At 36.9% G+C, this 21,551-nt stretch overlaps 1 protein-coding gene across 2 annotated transcripts in view; it reads left to right on the top strand.

The window, feature by feature from the left end:
- LOC126844431 (fez family zinc finger protein erm-like) overlaps positions 1–21,551 on the top strand; it is a 39,073-nt gene that overhangs the window by 8,308 nt on the left and 9,214 nt on the right. The window contains exons 1-4 of one of the 2 annotated variants that reach the window (XM_050582624.1): positions 10,458–10,791; positions 13,274–14,137; positions 14,222–14,606; positions 14,835–15,034. In XM_050582624.1, coding sequence (XP_050438581.1) covers positions 10,782–10,791; positions 13,274–14,137; positions 14,222–14,606; positions 14,835–15,034 — 1,459 coding nt within the window. In that variant the 5' untranslated portion in view covers positions 10,458–10,781. Of the gene's footprint in view, positions 1–10,457; positions 10,792–13,273; positions 14,138–14,221; positions 14,607–14,834; positions 15,035–21,551 lie in introns of those variants that run through there. The other variant, XM_050582622.1, reaches the window with a different exon arrangement.

The following is a 21,551-nucleotide window of genomic DNA, read 5'->3' as shown; positions in this document are numbered from 1 at the left end:
ATTTAAAACATTTCTCTGACGGTATTGTTGTACCCGTGTTAAAACCATAATCCGTTGACTCGCCAATGGTAATTTTTCACTTGTAAGTCATGGTTGAAATGACCACAATTTTCAAAACAAATATTTTGCTCTACAAAATATTAAATTCCAAATCTCTTAATTCTCCTCTTTCAGTCTTTTTTTATAATAATATCTGCAAGTATTGATACTAAAATAAACAAGTAACATTTTTTTTTTAGTATAAATTCAGTCACTATTGGTTTTTATAATAACAATTAAAATTGTTTATTAAACGTATCGAATTAAACGATTAAGGTACCTATTAATTTTATCACTTCAATAATTATTGAATACTTTTTTTTAGTTATTTCCATCAAATTCTAATTAAATCGCATTGTAGCTATGCTGGTGAATAAAACAAAATAAATGGTTATCAACATTTTTAATACAAATAAAAGATATAAAAATACTATTTTTTGTTTTGTTTGAATAAAATAAATAGTTATTATTTAGAACATCTTTATATCTAGTTCAAGATAATTCCAACACTGGCATTTATGTGTTTAGTGTTGTAGGCAAAGTTTACTGCTTATATTAACCATGGCACAAATAGAACTTTTGTTTAGAACAGAGGTTGGGTATGGTAAAATTGGGATAATTGTTAACCCTACCCTACCGTTCTAAATTCCAACAACATTTTGACCAACAAAAAATATTATTACTATTTCCTGGTGAAATAGTATTTTTTTAATAATATTTTTTAAATAACAACAAACTTTTAAATATTAATATATATTTATTTTTACTTTATGGGATATAAATTATAATCGCATTAAATTCCCTAATATTGTATTAATTAAAAAATAAGAAACGTTTAAAACGTAATTAATTATAAATATTGAATTGTATTAATTTAACAAGAACTAAAAGTCAATATAATATAAATTGTCGAGTAGGCAGTATTAAGTTAAAATTGACTTAACCAAAAATTATTAACAGGTTCATGGCGCCTTGTGTATTGTTAGGTATCTAATTATAATTATAATCGTTGTAATAATATATTTTAATTAGATTCCAAGAAGTTAAGTGCCGCGTTTGCGGTGCAGTTGTACAAAAACACTTGTAAGAGTTGGTATACGCATAAAGCGCCATTATAAAAGAGTTATGACTCGCCTGGCGTATATTATCATACGAGGGTAGTAAGGGTGTACTTACCTACGTACCAGAAACATGTTATTTTATCATGCCGACACACGTCAAGTACACGCTATTATTTTCAATTGTTCACTCGGTGGTTATTTTGTTTGCTCGAGTATAGAATAGATGGTAGATAACGGTTCCTCCGAGTAGAGCTGCAACCGTTGTGCGATTCGACTGATGACTCGACATACCTAGTACTTAAACTTCGGTTTTTTATCCACATTGCCTGCTGTGACAATGATTTGGAAATCTGAAACGTTTCGATCGTTATGACAACAAATCACGTTTCCAATAAGTTAGTTCCAATAAGTGCAAAGTCTAGCGTCTAACATGGTGACTTCGGTGTCGGTCTCGGTCCTGAGCAAGTACACTCAGACGGTGGTAATACAATATAGTATAAGAGGAGGTGGTCGTCGTGCCTGCGCTTTGCTGCATGTAAACGCGGACGAACGGTGAAACTTATTTAGAGTAGAGCTTTTTAACTGCCGGTGATATACACTCGACATGTACTCGAATCGGCCGCTAAAGATTTTCTTCAACGTCGGCTAACTACTGTAGTACGTGTATTGTATACATAGTAGCTGATGGCGAAGAATCAAAAACTTCAACCCACGCTCGGCGCCGACGTTATAATTATTGTTATCAACGCTTATTTTCGTTAATAGAGCTTTATTATGATTGTTTTTAACTTGCACATCGTCGCTACGAATTCTCTCGAGTAATAGAGTAAAACCGTGTGTGTAGTGTACATACGGACACACAACAATAATAACAACGGGTGAGTCATTGTGAAATGATGTCAGTGTCCTTAAGGGGTCAAGTTAATCCTAAAAACTCTTTTCCACCCCCGCCTACCCACACGACGATTAATGAAAATTAACTGGCCGGCGCTTCCTACGTTTCCAGACGGTTCTTATTGTTTGTCGCCGCGATAAATTAGCCCGTCAAACGAAATTACTGGGAAAACGCGCCGACCAGCCACAGCAGGCTCTTCCATCATATTAAGTTATATTATCGTTGTGCATTGCATGTAAGTACATGGTATTGGTGTGCAACTGATGGTAACCTAACCGAGATCGAGTATACAAACACATTCGACAGTACTAAGTAGTGTCGGTTAATATAAATAATAATAATAATAATTGTTATTATATTTCGACGGTGTTAAAATTTAAAGCCAATGGCCGGGAGCTTAAAACAATAAAAATACAACACATTCAGAGCCATAAAGATAAGCGAACGGACGTCATTAATAACATTTGCCGTTCTAAATCAAAGCGCTATTACAATATTATTTAACACAGGTTTTTTGTTACACTATTAACATATTATTATTATTATAGTAATCGACATGACACGGTATTCGTCTACACAGCTTCGTGTATGTATTTGGCAGTACTGTCAGTAATAAATCATCGATTCGCCGTTATTCTCACACAGTATATTGTATGTGTATCAAACGACGTATGCAATTAATGACACCTATAATACTCGTAGGTTGTCTGTAGCAGATTTAACGCGAATAAAACCAAACGTGCATAAACATACATATGCCGACAATATAACCTTAGTCTTTCGGTATACTAACAAAATACTTACACTACAATGTTATAATAATAATAATATGGGTAACTGTATTTTACAAAAGTGTATCCTAATAAATCCTATTGGAGGGCGTGCCAAGGAACCGTGGGAGCTTTGCTTGTCTAAGATAGTTCAGATAGTTTGGTGACAAGAAATCATTGGACAAAATAGTTGATAAATTAAAATTAAAAAAGCTAATGCGGAGGGGAGGGGTAAGGGGTTTTAAGTACGCCACTCAGTCTTATAGATAACGCAGTATACAGTATAAATAATAACCCAAACAATATATTATTGGATGCTCAGCGGGAGTTTAAATGCATTACTCTTTAGCCCTTCTCTATACGCATGCAGCTACTCATATAAATTACAATTAAAAACAATTAAAGCCGACGATAACTCACGCCGCGGAGGAACGCAATGAAACACTATATTATCAAGTGCTATTATATCTTTGTGTGGGGGGGGGGGGTTGCGATTAATTATTGAAGCGACCTCAATTTTTCGTTATTAGATCATGTATAAATAATTATATAAATACACAGAAAAAAATATAGAGTTGGTCTAACTAAAATTATAGTTAATATAGGGACACGATACATTTTTAGTTAAAGAAACTATATATTTAGTTCGACCAACTATTTAGTTATTCTAACTAGAAATTTACCGTGTCCCTATTATATTAACCATAATTTTAGTTAGACCAACTATGTATTTTTTCAGGTGCATTAGTATATTATACTACAATATTATTATAATGCTTAGACGAGTATAATATTCAGTTTTTAGTCGATTCCGTTTCGTTTAAATAATTAACGATATTAGATACCTATTGTCTTCGCATGGTTTGTGTGTACATCAAATATAACAATAAACGATCGCGAGCAGTTCTTTATATTATCATTTCTTATAAGCGACTGCCGTTTTTGTAATTTTAGCGCTTGCTGCAACGAGATTTGACTCTGCAATAATATTATAACGTTTTTTATGTACAGTACACAGGAAGGTATACCGGTATCCCGGTGGACATAAGTTTTTGGGCTAAAAATGGTACGGGCGAGACGAAAAACATCAGGTGTGTTGGAACCCGGACCACTCCGAGCTAATGCGTCTTTCTATATTTGCAGGCCATATAATCCACCCCTGGCACTTATTATCCTCCTCTTGTGCCCACCCCTCACATTATAAACTCTCTCTGTTGTGTGCTGCCACTTATCCGTGTTGTGTGAGTGTGTATATGCGAGATGAGAGAGCAAAAGCCATTCGACGTAATTGCCCGTCTTCCCTGTAAACAGTACCGACGGACCCCTTGGTTTACTGATGTTAATAATCGTTATTATTTTATTATTAATAATTTCGTTGTGATTATAATACTGCTATAATATGCCATCACTACGGCGCTCCAGTGATACACACCTGTACCCCCGGAAACCTTTATGACAGCACCAACGATGACCATTATGCGTTTCACGACAAAACCTTTTAGTTAAAATCTGTTGAGGTAACTGTACAAACAAATTGGGCTACATATTTTGTAAATACAATTTGTTTTGTGTAATTTGTTTGCATATTATAATACTGATTACAAGTCAGTCTTGACAGAAATCAAGACCACAAGGTATATCTGTATGGTATAGGCCAGGCATAGACGGATTCATCCCTTTTCCCGCTTCTCATTTTGGTAGCAATTTTTGCTCGATTGACGTTAAAATAAATTAACGTTGTAATGTATAACGTTGACGATTGATATTATTGAGTGTATAAATCAAAGCCGGGGACATGACCTTATCTCGGTGAAGAACTAAAAAAAAAAGAACTCCACTGTGGTAGGTGTTCGGTGTGCTCGGGGATTATTTGTCTCTCTCGGTATTAATCAACTAGAACTTGGGGGGCCTGGCTTATATAAGCAAACTCTGTATGTATGTGTGTGCAGTGTGTGTTTTAGGGGATCCGTCGACGGCAAGGCTCGTAAAAACGTTTATAGATAACTAAGGTGTCCTATACTTGAGTTTAGACTGTATACAGTCGTCAGCCGAAATCCAAATACGTGCCTTGTACGATTGAACGATCTTCGATTGCGTTCGGTCGGGATTTTATTGTACCTACTTATTAGTCAAATATAAACAACGCGCAGAGATAATAACAAATCCTAGTACACACCATGACATGTTACACACAGATAAAACGCATGATGCGCACTCAAAACCAATGCGTGTGTAATATTATACTATCGTGTTTACATACCTAGTATATTTAAATCTAATGGGATTGCCGCACACATAATATTAGGTACATTTAAGATGAAAACTAAACAAAAAGTTTACAAACGTGTTTTTAAATTGAGTTGTCAACTTGCCAGAACTAGTTGCTCTCAAAAATGGCTATCTTATTTTATTAAATTTGATTTTGTTTTGTAAACTTTTAAAAGTAAATTCTCATGGTACAGAATGTACATCCAATTATTGATACACATATTTAAATATCTAACTATTCGGAATGAAAAATTGACCCATGTAAAATTATGACATGACTGTTTTGTAAAATTGATAAAACTGATAAGAATAATAGTGTAATAAGATATATTATGATTTAATGATAAACAATAAGATAATTCGTTAAATATAGTAAAAATATAGGCGGTTGATAAGTGCTAAGAAACATAAAAGTAAAGTGTTAGTGGCAAGAGAGAATGATATTACATTAGTTAGTCATTACCTAACGAATATACCTAGGTACATAGGTATTATCGAAATTAAAATTGCCGCCCATAGAAAACCATAATGGCAGAACACTATAGAGACAGAATTTGTGATTTGAGAATGAGCGATAATTAGGTTAGGGTTAAGAGTGAACTCAATAATAATAAGAAGAAGTGATAGGCGTAATTTTTGCGTTCGTTTAAATTGACTTTACAATTAATTCAAGTCGACGGGTAGTCGGTACACGCGTTGTCGGTTGTACGCCAGAACCGAAAAATTATGCCATTGGAATAATTTATTACTTTTTTCCTTTTACTTTTTGCTAAAAAGTTTTAATGTTAGAGCTGTTGACGTACGCCTATTATGATAATTTCGGTTGAAAATAACATTATAAAGTCATTTCTTGTAATAACAAAGACGCGAATGCAAAACGAGTAGTCGAATTACTAAATTAAGTACAAAATGGATTATAAAGATGCCATGCATTGGTCGCGTGCATTTATATGAAACTATATAAGTCCCATGGATTATAATATTAGTCTATATTTATTTTTTTCATAACTGGATTTGAGGCGAGTAAAAAAATTGTAACTAAGGGAAAACATACATTACACCCTACAAAAAAAAGTTTCATTTTTTACTTGGTGGTAACAGTTTTTATAACATTTATAAATATAAATATCCTCATTTGAAGAGTCGCGTGGTATATCTACAATTGTAGTGCAATTGATTTTAATTAAAAATAACGGAGACTTGTGACGCCGATGACTTTGGATATCGAACTGATATTGTGTAACAATATACTATTTTAAGGTATTAAAGATTTCAAGTCACTCCAGTTGTTTTCAAAATTTATAAAATTAATTTATACTCAAGTGGGTTAGAACAGTAATCCATGCGACCTATATGCAAGGTTATTATTGGGTCTTATTTGTATAATAGCGTGTAAAAACAATAGAGAAGTGAACATCGAGCAAAAAGTAAGAAACAGTGTTATATATTTGAACGGTCTTAATTACAAAAGGGTATTTTTTCTTCCATGCTATATTAATTATTTCGGGTTTTATCGTTTCATCTTGCGGTACTTATTACATTTTATTGATAAGATAAAAGTGCGAGTTGTGGAAAAGCGCCTTGTGCTATTGGTTTATAGAGTTCGTGAAGGATTTAGATGGTGGTCTGTCGGTCGAGTTGGTAAAGAGAGAGGGCTTTTACCGTTGGCGTTTATAACGGAGTCAAGTAGAAGGGGGGTCTCGCCGTAATGACATCCCTGAGCGAGATCCGAACTACGACCGGTATTTTGTAATTAAACGGCGACGGGGATAGGGCAGCAACGGGAGCCCGAGAGGGGCGGGCAAGTTCGTTTATATCCAGCAGAGTGGTGTAATTACTATCCGCCATTTTTCGCGTCCGTATAATACCATCGCATAGCTAAGGGTGTCCCAGATTCCGTCCCTTCGCCACCGCCACCGAGGAATCCATATTATCGTGCTTGCCGCTGCAGGACGGCAGAATAAGCGGCTCCTATGCATATTTAATAAGGCGACCTCCGCCGTCACCGCCGCCGTTTTTAGGACCTTTGCGGAAAAGCGTGTATAAATTATGATCCTCAGATTGAAACTAATTAAATCAGACGTTTTAGCGAGTCGGCTTTATATTTCCGGCACTCCGAGGAGTACTTACAATATCATGCACTGTGTATATAATACTGTGCGATAGATTAAATCAAAATTCCCCTGGAAACCAGCCCTTTTGCAGAGAAACACGAACCGTTTGCGTTTGGCCCGACTCGACGTGGTTTGCATAAATCTAAAGCACAGTGTTGGTCTTCCATCGCAATAATTGCAACAGCGATTCATTCTTTCGATTCAGTCGACCGTTGCGTTGTGTGTTGTTCTTATCGCAGTAAGATTTAAAAACTAGATCAAGAATAATAAAATATAATTGTCGTGAGTACATTGGTTCGAATTCTAAGGTCTATCCGCAATATAAGGAATGTTTATATAGTTAGGAGCAATTCAATTTGAATTATGTAAAATAATGACAGTCCAATAATCACAGCTGTCGCGGACTATATTTTTAATAAAAAAAAAAAAAAAAATTGAATTATTCAAAGTAAAGCAACAGACACTAATTAGCAAAAAAAAACTCATTGATTCATGATTAATGCAGGCGGCATAGATTAGCTAAAATAAAGTTGTGACATCATCAAGTGGCTCGTGTCGGTTTTCGGAAAGTTGGTCTTTGCAAAACTAATGCTAAAAATGAATTTTATCAACTCTAACCTAACCTTTGAATTTCGTGTCGTTTTCCTGCAATTCGGGTATCGTAAAAGCACATTCTATGCTGATATAAATAAATATTTTACATTATGGTTTAAAGTATTCAACATTATGGATCATAAAGTGGATTTTATAGTTGTTATAACTTCGTGAACTTCACTGTATTAGATACTCGTCGAAGACCATACATCGGTGTTTTGTTGCTTCCAATAGCTTCGATCTATAAGGTACTAGATAGCCGATAGATATCATTATTAGAACTGGGTCATTACAATTTTGGTAGATTTACAAAAAAAAAACTATATTATATTTCTTTAGTACTTTCTGCGTTCATTTTTCAAAATCTACAGAGGACTAAAACGATTAAGCGTTAAACCGCTGCGAACGATGCAGTGTTGTATTGTTAGAGCTTCTATGTGATCTAATACAGCTGACCCGTTTGTCTTTATATCGATGCTGACGTGGCTATTGTGCAGAGTGTGGCTACCATATATTATTATTTATTACACAATATTAATATTATTTGTGGACACGTCGTAGGATGAACACGATTGCGGACGCATCGAGAGCAATCTAAGCGATGACAGAGGACAGCGCATCCTTGAGGGATTTACGACAATGGAATTCCAATTACTGCTGCCAAAGGAGGATAATATTATGTGCGGGAAAATTAAAAGCTTCCATTTGACATTAAAGGACGTTACCGCATATTATATGCTGCTATATGAACGCGCTACACTTGCCGGCACCGTTTGATGTTGAGCGAAAGGGGTGTTATTATTGCTATTATCATTACAATCCGAAGACATTTAAATAATCGTTAAACGGTCCGGCCGGAGGGAAAGAAAATAATAATAAACCAGAGGAATAGAATTTGTTTAAAGGCTTTCTAGATCATTACCTCTCGCCGCTGGGGTTAAATACCCCGACCGTATGTGTGTATGTGTGTGTATTATTATCCTTTTGGATTTGTTACAACAAAACGCCCCCGTGGCCTTTGTGTTACGGTCCGGCGGCGAAAAGCGCACAGAAAAGAGGGGCGCCGGATGAATGGTCTCGCGATTTTCGAAACAGATGTTTTTCTTTCTTTTTTTTCTGGATCACACCCCTCGCCGAGGCCTGTATCGCACACACAGTTGTCGACAAATTGCCAATGACTATGATTATTCACGCAGTCTATTATAGTGCTGGACCGTGAAATTTTCTCGCGGGGCTTTAATAACATTAAAAACTATAGCATTGTGTTCGATTCGTTTAGCCGTAATTATATTTATTAATCGACATTGCATCGACGGTGTAGAATATTAGAAAATATAGACATCACTATTTATACCCACTGTATTTGTCATACGCTTGGTATTGAACGATATATAATATAATTATATAATCTTATGTATATTCGATTTGTTCACCCCAGTTTGGCTCGTTTTGGCTCCAGTTTGACTATTCATTTTTTTTTTCACTGTTTACTTTTGTAGAATATCAATTCATTATATTCTTCATGAGCTCTCATTCTTTTTTCTATGTTATTTATAATAACGTGACTCAACTTTTGTCAAAATTAGTATACATTGTGAATATTTTAGTTTCGATGTGGAACGGAGAAGGTACGGTTTTTACGATGATGTTTTTATTTTTTACTTTTGTTTTTTGTAACTGGACCGATTGCTTCATGAAATCTGTTGATCAGAAATAGTATCTAAAGGTACTTTATTGGGCCAAAAATCAAAATAGTTTACCTCTTTTTCTTCATAATTGAAAATCGTACGTATATTTACTTAAAATTCTTTTTTTTAAGGAAAAAAAATGAGGAAGCTCATAGTATTAGTGCCTTATTAAATTTTGTGTGACCTGTGAATGAATTAACAGTCAAAATGCACCAGAAAAATATTAAATTGTTGATTATGACGTTGCCTATTGCGATAACAATGGCAACTAATTACATAATATATTAAGAAAGACAGACGATCAATGCTGATCCACCCACCCCATTACTGAAAATATAATTTTCAACAAGTATTTTATACATGTATTAAGAATTTCTCAATAGCCTAATTTATCTAAACTTTCAGTAGATTATTCTCAACTCAGCTCGTGCTTTTTTAATGGGCAAACGCAGAAAATTAAATAACACCGCTACAATAATTTGTATTGCCAATAATGTTATATTTTATACTTGGTTGTTTTTTGTCGTACACAGTCTCGCATCGAAGTGTTTGTTTAAAAGTGATTTAATCTATTTCATATACAATTCCGAAGACCAGTGACCTTGCCGTTTGCAATGTGATTCGTGTCTCGCTATACCCCGATCCCACTGTGCTGGCTTTTCTTATTTTACACACATTTGTGTGATTATTAATTACTCCGTCCGTTGAGCTTTATATAATAATAAAACAAACCATGAACAATTTTCGTCATGGCACGTATGTATTTGCTATTAGTCGCGATAACGCCAAAATATGGAACGATCACACAAAACAAGCGCACACATAGGTAATGGGAACGATCGCGACCAACGTTGGCGCAACATTAGTTTCTTTTGTGTACCTACTTTGTACAGAAAATTAAATGTTTTTGTTTGACTAGTTTTCGGTAAAGATTTACTACAAGTAAAACACACGGCGACGAGACGACAGTCGACAACGTCAAAGCCGCCGACTGAGCAAACATCGGCTACGTTGTGTCTCTTCAAACGGCTGCATCGTTAAAATGTAAATCGGTTATCGTCCTCGGCAGTGTTGTTGTATTATTATTATTATTTTTGTTGTTATTAAATACACCATAGATAACGTCCGTGACTCAACAAGCACATACCTACACACCTTAACTATATGATCCGTCGTAAAGTATAGTCAAAAAGGAGTGATGGGTATTATATTTTGCGATTACAACCGAAATGGCACCGAAACCGATTCGCTAAACAGGCGACAGTATGTCCCGACCGACCGAGGGAGTCCAATGGCAATAACTGTTTGGTCGTGTTCGCTAACATACGGTCCTGTTGGTTAATTTGGACAGTATGGCTCGAAGCAAGTACTTGTGCTTTTTTTGTATTTTTTTTAAAGACTAAATAAAGTCCCGCGTGTCACCTCGGAAAGATCCAAATTATGAGTCATTCGGGCAACTGCCATTGTATTTCTGAAACATAAAATTTGGGTTTGGCTGTTTGGAATGCATTGATCTGTTAAGCGATCATTTGTTTAAAGCGCCTAAAAATGCAACAATATCTATAATAGACATAATAGATTCATTGGTTCGAGACGTTTTAATTTGCGAGCACTCGTGTATTCATACATTAATTAGTTTATTCCCATTTAAGTGTCTATAAATTATATTGTCTTAAAAATATCTAAATCTGTTGACATAATATTTATAGTATTAACTAATAAAAAGAACAAAATCTAGTTGTGAACTATAATAATTAACGAATAAAATATAATATTATCTATGCGTGATTTCTATAAGTTTATAACGAGTGTACAGTAATTCGGACTAACAACAACTGCCAGCAGCACAACTGAAAACAAATATAATTAGCATTCAAAGTTCTAAGAATTTTAGTGCTAACCCATTAGCTAGTAATTCATAGCTTAATATGACAAAAACTCGGTTTAGCTATGAATATTTCATTTTAAAAGTTAAGATTTAGAATTTTTTCCTTTGAGTCGTCTCCATCTACTACTGTGTATGATTACCAATGTTTGGTTGCTGCGGTGAGAATGTTATCAATGGTGTTTTACTTGGCTTCGCTCGGGGTGGTCGTACGTATAGGCTCGCTTTCACGTCTAACCGCAATCCCGTCCACGCCTAATCCGCATAGCAAATAGTATATAATTTAGGTAAAAAAAAAAACCTCGACGAAATTTTAGCGCATACACGTGCCTACATTAACGTAGTGACGTCGTGTTTTAACGCACAAACTTTGTGGAAGTTCGAGCACAATGTTATTATCGTACTTGTCGTCTTAATACCGACGTGGTTGTTTAAGGCCGTCGGTATAATTTATTACACACGCGTGTCGTTATAAATAATGGGCATGTAGTGATAAAAATTGACGGTTTGTTTGTCGGGAGAATTCAATATGGTTTGTTTGTTCAGCGGTGGCGGTGATCCGAGAGACGACTCGCGTATAACCCTTTTGTAGCAAGTATTTATTTTTCCAACAGGACTTAGCGTGTAGAGAACATTATAAGTATACGGTACCGTAGCGGCCGGGCAAATATTGGCGCACGCCGTACCCGCCTGTTCTGCTGTTGTAAACCGTATACAATATTATTAATTGCCTCGCGTGTATACCGGCACGAAAATAGGTAGGTATTAGTATTGGCCGGTATCGACGACCACGGTCGCGGTGTAAACTTCTATAGATTATCGTGCCGTGTCGTTAAACTTAAACAAAGAAGTATAGGTAAACGGTATAACGAAACGAAAGCGCATATGTTGAATGCTCGATTCGGTAGGATCAAGTCGAGACCATATTTTGTGTATCCAAAAATGTGGAATTAGCCGGTATAAATTGTTAACTATCTGTTAATCTGTTATTTTGCTTGTCTTACACAAAGAGTTATTTTTATAAGTTACCTACTTAAATAACTATTAAAAAACACAATAACATTTCGTTTGGTTTTATTTTAATTTACACGGCGCGGCGTTCCATATGACGGTAATCATTTTCAAATAGAAATTCATTGGTAAAAAATTTGCCCGGCAGACAATTTTTGAGTAAAATTTACCTATGTGTAAACACCTCTATGTGTATTACACCCCAAAAATTCGAAATGACTATACGGTTTATTCAAATGTCCAATAAGCTCAAATTAGTAGTAAATAAAAGAATACCTACTGTTAGATGTGCCGAATTTATTATTTTCCACGGAATACTTATTACACTGCCCTATCGATTACGGGCAAATTGTTTATGTGTAACTCTATTACCCAATAAACATATCTTATTAACATTGTAATCATAGTTACCTTGGCTTACAATTCTATAATTCTAATATAATTTTCATATAACTTAAAACTTATTATACTTTAGTGTTTGTAATTTATTTACAAATTAATGGACAAACGTTTAATAATAAATGTAGCCCTAACGTAGATGTTATAGAACGAAAATTAATGAGGTTGTATTACATTTATTGAATTGTGTCAATTTAAGTACTTCATAATGTGAAGGTTATTTTTGGTAGCCACGAATTTTTTTTTAAATTATAAATTAAACAATATACATTTATATCTACATCAAAGCTTCACTTTTTTTACTTGTATCCGTCTAAATCATAATTTTTTAACGCTGTAGACTGGAGGCTTGTGAATATTGCTAGTAATTTACTCGAGCTTTTCAAGTTTAAAACTATAAGAAAGATCCAACAGTCACCTCAGCCTATAAGGATGTGACTGTACCTTAAAAAAAACCTCCCTAGGAGAGGCAGCGATGACACATAGTACATGCATGCTTAAGTCATTTCATACAATTAAAACAATTTTGTTTTATTTGTTTTTTTCTAGATTGTATTAAGTTTGGCATAAACCGGTTGGTTGGAAAGTACGACGACGGCCGCAGTACCATTTATGACAATTCAAGGGTGAACATCATCAACAACAACAATAACATAACCAAGAGCTTGAACTATCCCGCCGAGACGATGCCAAATGACGGAAGAGAGGAAGACGAAGACGACGAAGACGCCAACGGAACGGCGGACGCCAAGGTGACCAGCCGATGTTCGGTGACAAAGATTTGGTCACCGATGAGGAGCTCGCCGTCACCATCTACCTCGTCCGAGCCATTAGACGTGGAGAGTCGACTGGCATCGCCGGACATCGACGTGGTCAGCAAGAGGACGCCGTCACCAATAATCATCTCCTCTGCCTCTGCCGTCACCACGACCGTGATCAAACCGTCGATGGCCAAGAACTCGGAAGCTTTCAGCGTGAGCGCTCTGCTCAAGCCGGACGCGCCCCGTACCAGACATCCGTACCACCATCAACACGGTCAGCATCACCACCACCAGCAAGCCACCGGAATGGTCGACACGATATCCGTAACCCGGTCACTGCTGCAGCACCATTACCCCTCGATGCAGTTTCCGGACTTGATCAAGGACACGCGAAAAGATACGGTGCACTTGCTTCCTTCGGCGGCGGCGGCCAACACGCTGCTGCAAAAACACTTTTCCGGCTTCGGGTTCCATCCACACTTCTATTCGGCCGCCACTAACATGTTAAACTCGTCCACATCGCCCGACCACAACGGCGGCGACGCGCACGCCGACAGCAACCACAACTTCCTGACCAGTTCATTGTACCTGAGCCTGGGCGCCGTTCAAGCAGCGGCCGCGGCCGCTTTTGTCCACCCGTTATCCGGCGCAGGTATAAAAACTCTAAAGAATTTTTTCCCCATCCCGAATTACTCATACGGGCAAAATAACGTACTAATTGCGCGTTTGATTTCAGGTATGTCAGCCACTAATCCGTTTCATCCGTCTGGACAGCAGACGACGGTCGCAACTGGTTCCACCATGTCACATCCGTCCGCCGAGGACATGATGAAGTTGAGACAACAGTTTGGCGCACCGGCCGGCAACCAGCCGTTGGCTGCCTTGCCACCGCCGTCTTCGTCGTCGCCGTCTGACCCGGCCGGCCATCTGCGACACCACCACATGTTAATGAGGGGAACAGTGTTTGGCGACGTTTACTCATGCATCAAGTGCGACAAGATGTTCCCGACGTCTCACGGCCTGGAGGTGCACGCCCGACGGTCTCACAACGGTAAAAGACCATTTTCCTGCGAACTGTGCAACAAGTCTTTCGGCGCCGAAATCAGTCTCAACCAACACCGGTTAGTGTGGTTAATAGTTAATACCATGTCTCTGTTTTTGTTAACCATCCCCAGAACGATTTAAGCCGTCCGATAATCCCTTAGTACCCGTAGTTTTTGTCTTTTTCGGCGCAGTGGATAAAAAAACGGCCAAAGCCCACAGCGTTGGGTCGTATCGTCTGGAAAAAGTGTTTTTGACATATAAAGAAAAGTTGTCTCCATTATAATAGCCTATGCGGGTAATTCCAGGTGGTTATGCTGCCGACGGACAACCCACAACGTGGAAAAGCTGTTCGAGTGCAAGCAGTGTGGCAAAACGTTCAAGAGATCGTCCACGCTGTCCACGCACCTGCTGATCCACTCGGACACCAGACCGTATCCGTGTCAGTTTTGCGGCAAACGTTTCCATCAGAAGTCCGACATGAAAAAGCACACTTACATTCACACGGGTAAGAAAAACAAGATAATACTTTTTGGTGGTAGGTTCGGTTAATAAGTTATTATTTTATGTATTAAAACGTTCCAAGTAGAGGGATGTGACTTTAGGGTACCGCGGTATTTTGACGGCGTATAACTTTTGGCAACTAATTTTCCGGGTAGGCAACGTTAAAGAGCCGTCACCGTAATCCTTTTCCTTTGACAGCCATTAAAACGAGTCAATTAAATCAGCCGCAAGGCGCACTGGGTGCTTTTAAACGCGTGTTATCGCACCACCTCGCTACTTCCACTCGCTCGTCGCCCACTTTTGTGTCTCGTTAACGGTCCTTCCTCCTTAGAACGTCAATCGAGGGGGGCCGGGTGCCGTTTTAAATTGGAAACAATTACGTAATGGCGACGCACAACAAACACGTAGAGAAAGAGCAGAGAACGAAAGTGAGACAATATACAGGCAGAAGGGTAGCGACGACGTTTCTCTTAGTTTTATAACATAAAACGCCACCTATCCGCCCGACTTGCTGCTTGCGAGGGTCGACGCTTTTATATACTGATTAATCGCTAAACAAGACGGCCACTGTCTGACACCGCATAAGTCTTGCGAAAAGGATCCCCGAGCCCACGCTATTAATTGTCATTAATTCACCCACCCCGGCCGTCCGACACTCGTTGTCCGCACATCGGCCGTCCACACCAGGGCGCAGGTGAATTATTCGGTAATTACTCTTTGAAATAACAAAGGTTCCGAACCGTTTAAAACGCATTATACACCACAAAGCTGCAACGGTTAGCTGGTTGGGCGAACGACGCTGGTCAGTACGTATCCTTGACCGCAGGGTATTTTTTAGTGCAAATTTACTGGCCGTCCACTTTTTGTAACCTCGATTCTTTCATTTTTTACTATACCAAAATTCTATATTCATCAATAAAATTTAACTTGAAAGCATAGTTTTTAATTATTAATAAACAATATTTATTAACATCATACATTTGATCTATTTGAATTTTTCCTTAAAGTAATATCCAATTTTGGTAATTTTTCTTCAGGTTCAGTTATAATAGTAGGTATTTGTGTTACTGTCAGATACGGCAATAAACTGGGTATCCTTCGCTTTCTGTTAGTTACAGAAATAAAAATAAATTTGTATTTATTTAATATACATGCATATTTTTAAATATGAATTATAATCATTTATTACATCTAGTGCTGTAATAGTAGTAGTTGTAGTAGAAACTTCTATAGTTTTAGAACGTACATCTGTAATGATTGTAAAAGGTCCTGAATATTATTTTAAAAAACTTTTTATTAGTGTTTGTAAAAAAGTAATAATAATTAAATTCAACCTAAATAGTAAAAAAAAAAAAATGAAATGAAAGTAAAAATATTGTCAAACAAAACTAATTGCGATTAACAAATCACAACAGATAACACACCCGTACACAGGCGGATGCGTTGTGCATATGATCACTTGACACTATAATCAAAAATTGATAAAGACAGTAGAGACGCTCGCGGCAAGACAATAAGCTACTACATAACTACACAATGCCTACTCACCAATAAGCCTCTATAAACATGATAATCTTGGATCATATAATGTATGGATATAAAACCACTTTTCCCAAATTGCATTCGATACCAACGACAATTTTTCTATTGTACACGTCTAATGACCGGTTTCTTATCAGATTTTGTTTTTAACTTTACTTTAAACCTGTAACCTCCTCCCAGACTATCAATATTTGGATAGCACACACCGAGAAAACACATTTATAAATGGCCTGCTAGACCATTTTCGTTTCGTTTACTATTCGAAATTTCATTTCATCAACAGACTAGCGCTAATATTATTTTTATTCGCGCACTTCTCACCCACACTTCTTTCCTCGCCTAAAATATTCACTACGAATAACCCGACAAGTGTTTATTAAATTGTCTATCTTTTTTTTTTTTTTTTTTTTTTTTTAACAAACCCGATAATGCCTAATATAATAATAAATAATAGTTATAATGTTTTTATTGGGCGCAATAAAAACGAAGGGCGAATGGCAAGGTCGAATGTGTCTCTTTACAAGATGTACGACCGTAATTAATATCACGGCAATTATAGCACGCCCAAGAGTTAATGATCGTCCGAGGGGAGGAAAAACAGTGAACCACTTAACGTCGAGTTTTATCGAATGTCGGCAGCGACTATACAAGATGTAGTTTGCGTAAGCCAAGCATTTACTGGCGTGCCAAAAGTAATTTACTAATTTTATGTATACATACCTACGCCAAAGAAAAATATGTACAACCGTTTTTTTTTTTTAGTTTTTATAGCTGTTTTTCCGAATATTACAGTGACAAGGGTTCACTCCTTACACATCCAATTAAAAAAACAAGAGGGGAAAGCGAAAGAATTAAAAAAAAGCACTCTTAAGGGGACGAGAGAATAAAAATACAAAGAAAATTAAACAACAGGGCAAATCTCCGGCAATTCTGGTAGAAAAAATAAACACTCTCCCTCACTGACCGACGTGTTCAGCTTGGAATTTACTTAATTCCCGAGAGCCGCTCGTAACGAATTTAGGTGATTAAAAAATGAGTAAAAAATATTTTAAACAATACGCATTAGTTTTTTTCTCAAACATATTTTGACGTTTTCCTATACCGTTAGGTACGTATACGGTCGATGGTGAAAATAAACAATTAGTATTATCTCGAAATGACATTTTTTTTTTAACAATTTCATTTCTTTTATGTTCATACAACGGCATGTCAGAAGCCGCATGATGGATAAAACTTAAGTAGTATTTGCGGCAAGGGGTAGAGGGGCATCTGTTGGATTTTACTACCCTTTGTAGTATAATAATACATTTACTTCAATTAAATTATAAGAGTGCAGGGTCATTTTTAAAAAAAGTCACTGTTTTAACATTTTTTTAAGTGAAAAACATTAATGAATTGAAAACCTTATGAGGTTTAAATCCCACGAGGGTTTACTTACTACTTAAAAAGTGTTTTCTGTTTTCAATATATCATAAAGAAAATATAATTAATTTAAATGAATGAGTGAAAATTACTCAATTTAGTCCTCAATTCTAAATCAAAATAGTCAAGTCGTTTATATATCTTCTAGATATCTTTTCGTCCACGTACTTATCTTCATTACCACCTTTCATTGTGTTCAACATGCTCATCAAATTTATTATCCTTTTATTTTTTCCAATTACATTCTATTGTCAGTAGATAGTACTTACAGAATTGGCTCAGAGTTTTGTCATAATCCCAATTGTTATCCAACAATCTAAGGTAACATTAAAATACAATTTGAAAAAATGGTAGACCTAGTTTTTAAGTTAACACTTTAACTATGTTTTGTCATCTCGGATACACGTTTAGTTGACATTTAATTCAATCGTCTCTTCTAAAACCGTTGATGGAACTATACCAAGATTAGATTAGCGTTAGAATAATGTTGTCACTCGTCAGCCGATTTGGAATTTTTAAATTGTTTTCTATTTGGAGCCGGTGCTAGTGTAGTGTTTATTATTTCGGTGGCCACAATAATTTGGCTTTAATGTTGACACATTGGGTAAAGTTTTTTCACTGTCTATGGAGATGTTTTCGCACCCGAAGAGAGTGGCAGCGTGGGCGCTGCCTTAAGTCTGTCGAAAGACGGAGGGCATCTCGAGGAGTTTATTGCCGTGGTTTTCAAGTGTGAGCTTTTGACAAGTTAGGAAGAGAGTAGTAGCGGTGGCGGGCCGGTAGAGGTGTGTAACTGCGGGTAACACCAAGAGAAATACTGTCTGTGCTGTGCGAGACATCCGAATCCATTTAGCGCGAACAGAAACAATATTTTTCCAAGCAGCTTTGGTCGAGTGGATGAGCCCACTTTAATATAATCCCTCGTTCTTCAACGGTCACCGCAGTTGCCGTGCCGTTCATCAGAAAACACACTGCGCGCGGTAGATTGATTTTACTGTGTAAACCTTCTGCCAAACTTTAACTCTCCCGTCGCGCCAACAGTCACTACCTGCCTAATCTAATTACAACGTTCTCTCGTGTAGTGTGCGCGTATGTGTACATGTACTTTGGGGCGTTCGAACCCGCCACCTCCTCGTCGTAGTTTACACTCAACAGCCCCCCTCCCCCCCCCTTCCCCCCTCCCCACCGCCGCTCGTTTTGCCGTATTCCGACACATGGCCTGCCCCTGTCCAATGCCTCGCACACGCCACCCGTCGCTGCGGTTTATCTTTTCCGACAGCTTTTAGATTTTTTCCCTTCTCTCCGTTTGGTTTTTATATTTTTCCGCGCGTCCGGACTCAACGAAATCTCGTTACCGATAAAAATCTCACTCTCCAGTTGTGCCGCTCCTCTTGGTTTTCTCTTTACCTACCTTCCCCTCTTTTTCGTTGAACTCTCTACGTTTTCACTTTTCGTCGTTACGTGCAATAGTATAATATTATACTACAGCGAATGATTGGCCAACTGTGACCTGACCCAGTCATAATATCAAAAATATCGTACAGCCGTGTACATTTTTTTATGTTTCAATTTTGTAGACTTTCTGAAATTGAACATCCCGAATTTCCCGAAAATTTGCATTGAAAATCCCCCCTCCCTATCTGATTGTATTGTCTTCATATATTTTATTTCAAACTACAACCTTTATATTAAACAATTTTATTAATAGAACAATACTTTAAATAAAACAATAATAATTGCTCGATAACCAGTTTTCAATAATTATGTCTCAAGATAAAAGCATTGCGATTACTTCTCCCGTCGACATTTTTGAAAACATTCAATACTCAATATTATAACTAGAGCAAACTAATAATATCTTTGTCATGCGTTGTTCAACCTTGGGAGTTTGCCAGTATAAAAAGTATAAATGTTTGTAAATTTGATCGTACCTACTTAACCCTTTCGTCCTCATCCGCACTCATAGCGAACAGACCAGACCCGGATAAATCCAACGCAATTACTAGAAAAATAAAGACAATAATAATAATATAACTCGTGTGACGGTTTAGAAAAATATACACGAGGGTCGGCACGTGAGCTTTTCCCTTCGCCTTTGTGCACATATACACACACACATATATATATTTATATACCGGCAAAATATATATATACTTTTGTCGACACACTGACAAGTGGCCGACGCCACCTATATTTTCTCTCCCCTAGGCAGTCGTCGGGTTCCCGGACAGCTAACGTTAACAATAATAACACTTGACTGGAATTGGCTGCTACTCGTCGTCGACCCATCTGTCGAACAGGCGAATCTCGATGGTTCACTTTGGAGGTCTCGGCAGCCATCAATATAATAACATTTGTCTTCTGATATGACTTGTTTTTTTTTTTTTTTTTAATGTTTTTTGACATTTGTTGTCTTATACACCGTCAATCGAATTATGGTCAGTAACGCAGCTATTAACACATAGGTACGGTCCACACGCTTAAATAAATAACGATTTTGTGTCGGGAAAACAAAATAAAAAAAGGCATGGGATTTCGATGAAATGTATTTATAAGAGACGCGTATCAAAAGTGAAATTGTGCACGCCCAAATAGAAAAAAGTCGATTTTATTTTATCATTCAATAAAACGGTAAGACATTTTTTTTTTTTTTGTGCAAACAGCGAGTGTGTTTTTTTAGGGAGATTTTTTTTGTTTCTGACAGGAAAAACGCGTTGTAATATTATTGTTATTGTTGTTATAAGGGTTAGAAAAGAATGGGGGAGAGAGAGGGAGAGCGAGAGAAATTGATAATAAATAAAAAAAACACGTTCGAGGGTATATGTATATATACCTATATATATATATATATATATATATAACACATGCGTTGTGCCGGGCGAATGGCGTGAAACAGTGTACTACTAAATATCCCTGGGGAACTCTGACCCGATCGCGGCGCGTTAATTATTAATGGGCTTTTATCACACAAGGGATTTGCCGTTGAGGGGCCATAAGGCCGTGGCAGATCGCGAGAGGGACGACCATAACCTTAATCGTGACTATAACCTTTCCAAACCGCGCGGTTTTACTATGGGATAGAGTTAAAAACGTCATTATATTATAATATTATGTTCTGGGCCAATTAAATAAAACGCGCACTCGTGTGAATGCCTGATACACCTGCACGTGTGCGGTGGTAAGTGCGCCCTCGTTGTCAGTATGTAGTCATCATCGACAGCTACATTCACTGAGTGCTATGAAAATCCAAACAGAACCGACTTGACACAATGTATACTCAATGCTTGACTTGAGCGTTTAGGTGACCTCCATTTAAAGCTCCTATACATCGACGGAAATATATCATAAAATATTTTAACAACCAAAATAACAATAATAATAGCGATTTATTAGGTTCTTTTATTGGTTACACACAAAAAAATATAGGTACATTTAAAATACAGACTCAATACAATTATTAATAGTATGAATATCTAAATAATTAATAGTCAGGCCAACTATTTTTTTTTACTTATTCCAATTATACATTTATTGTTTCCCTATATTGACCATAATAATTA

The sequence above is a fragment of the Adelges cooleyi genome, unplaced genomic scaffold, assembly GCF_023614345.1.
Source record: "Adelges cooleyi isolate 19-005CV unplaced genomic scaffold, UGA_ACOO_1.1 ACOO_flye_CR_arks_rails_tigmint_CR_PRNA_651, whole genome shotgun sequence".
NCBI lineage: Eukaryota > Metazoa > Arthropoda > Insecta > Hemiptera > Adelgidae > Adelges > Adelges cooleyi.
The sequence above is the reverse complement of the archived record's forward strand: the minus strand, read 5'-3'. Positions and strand labels throughout refer to the sequence as shown.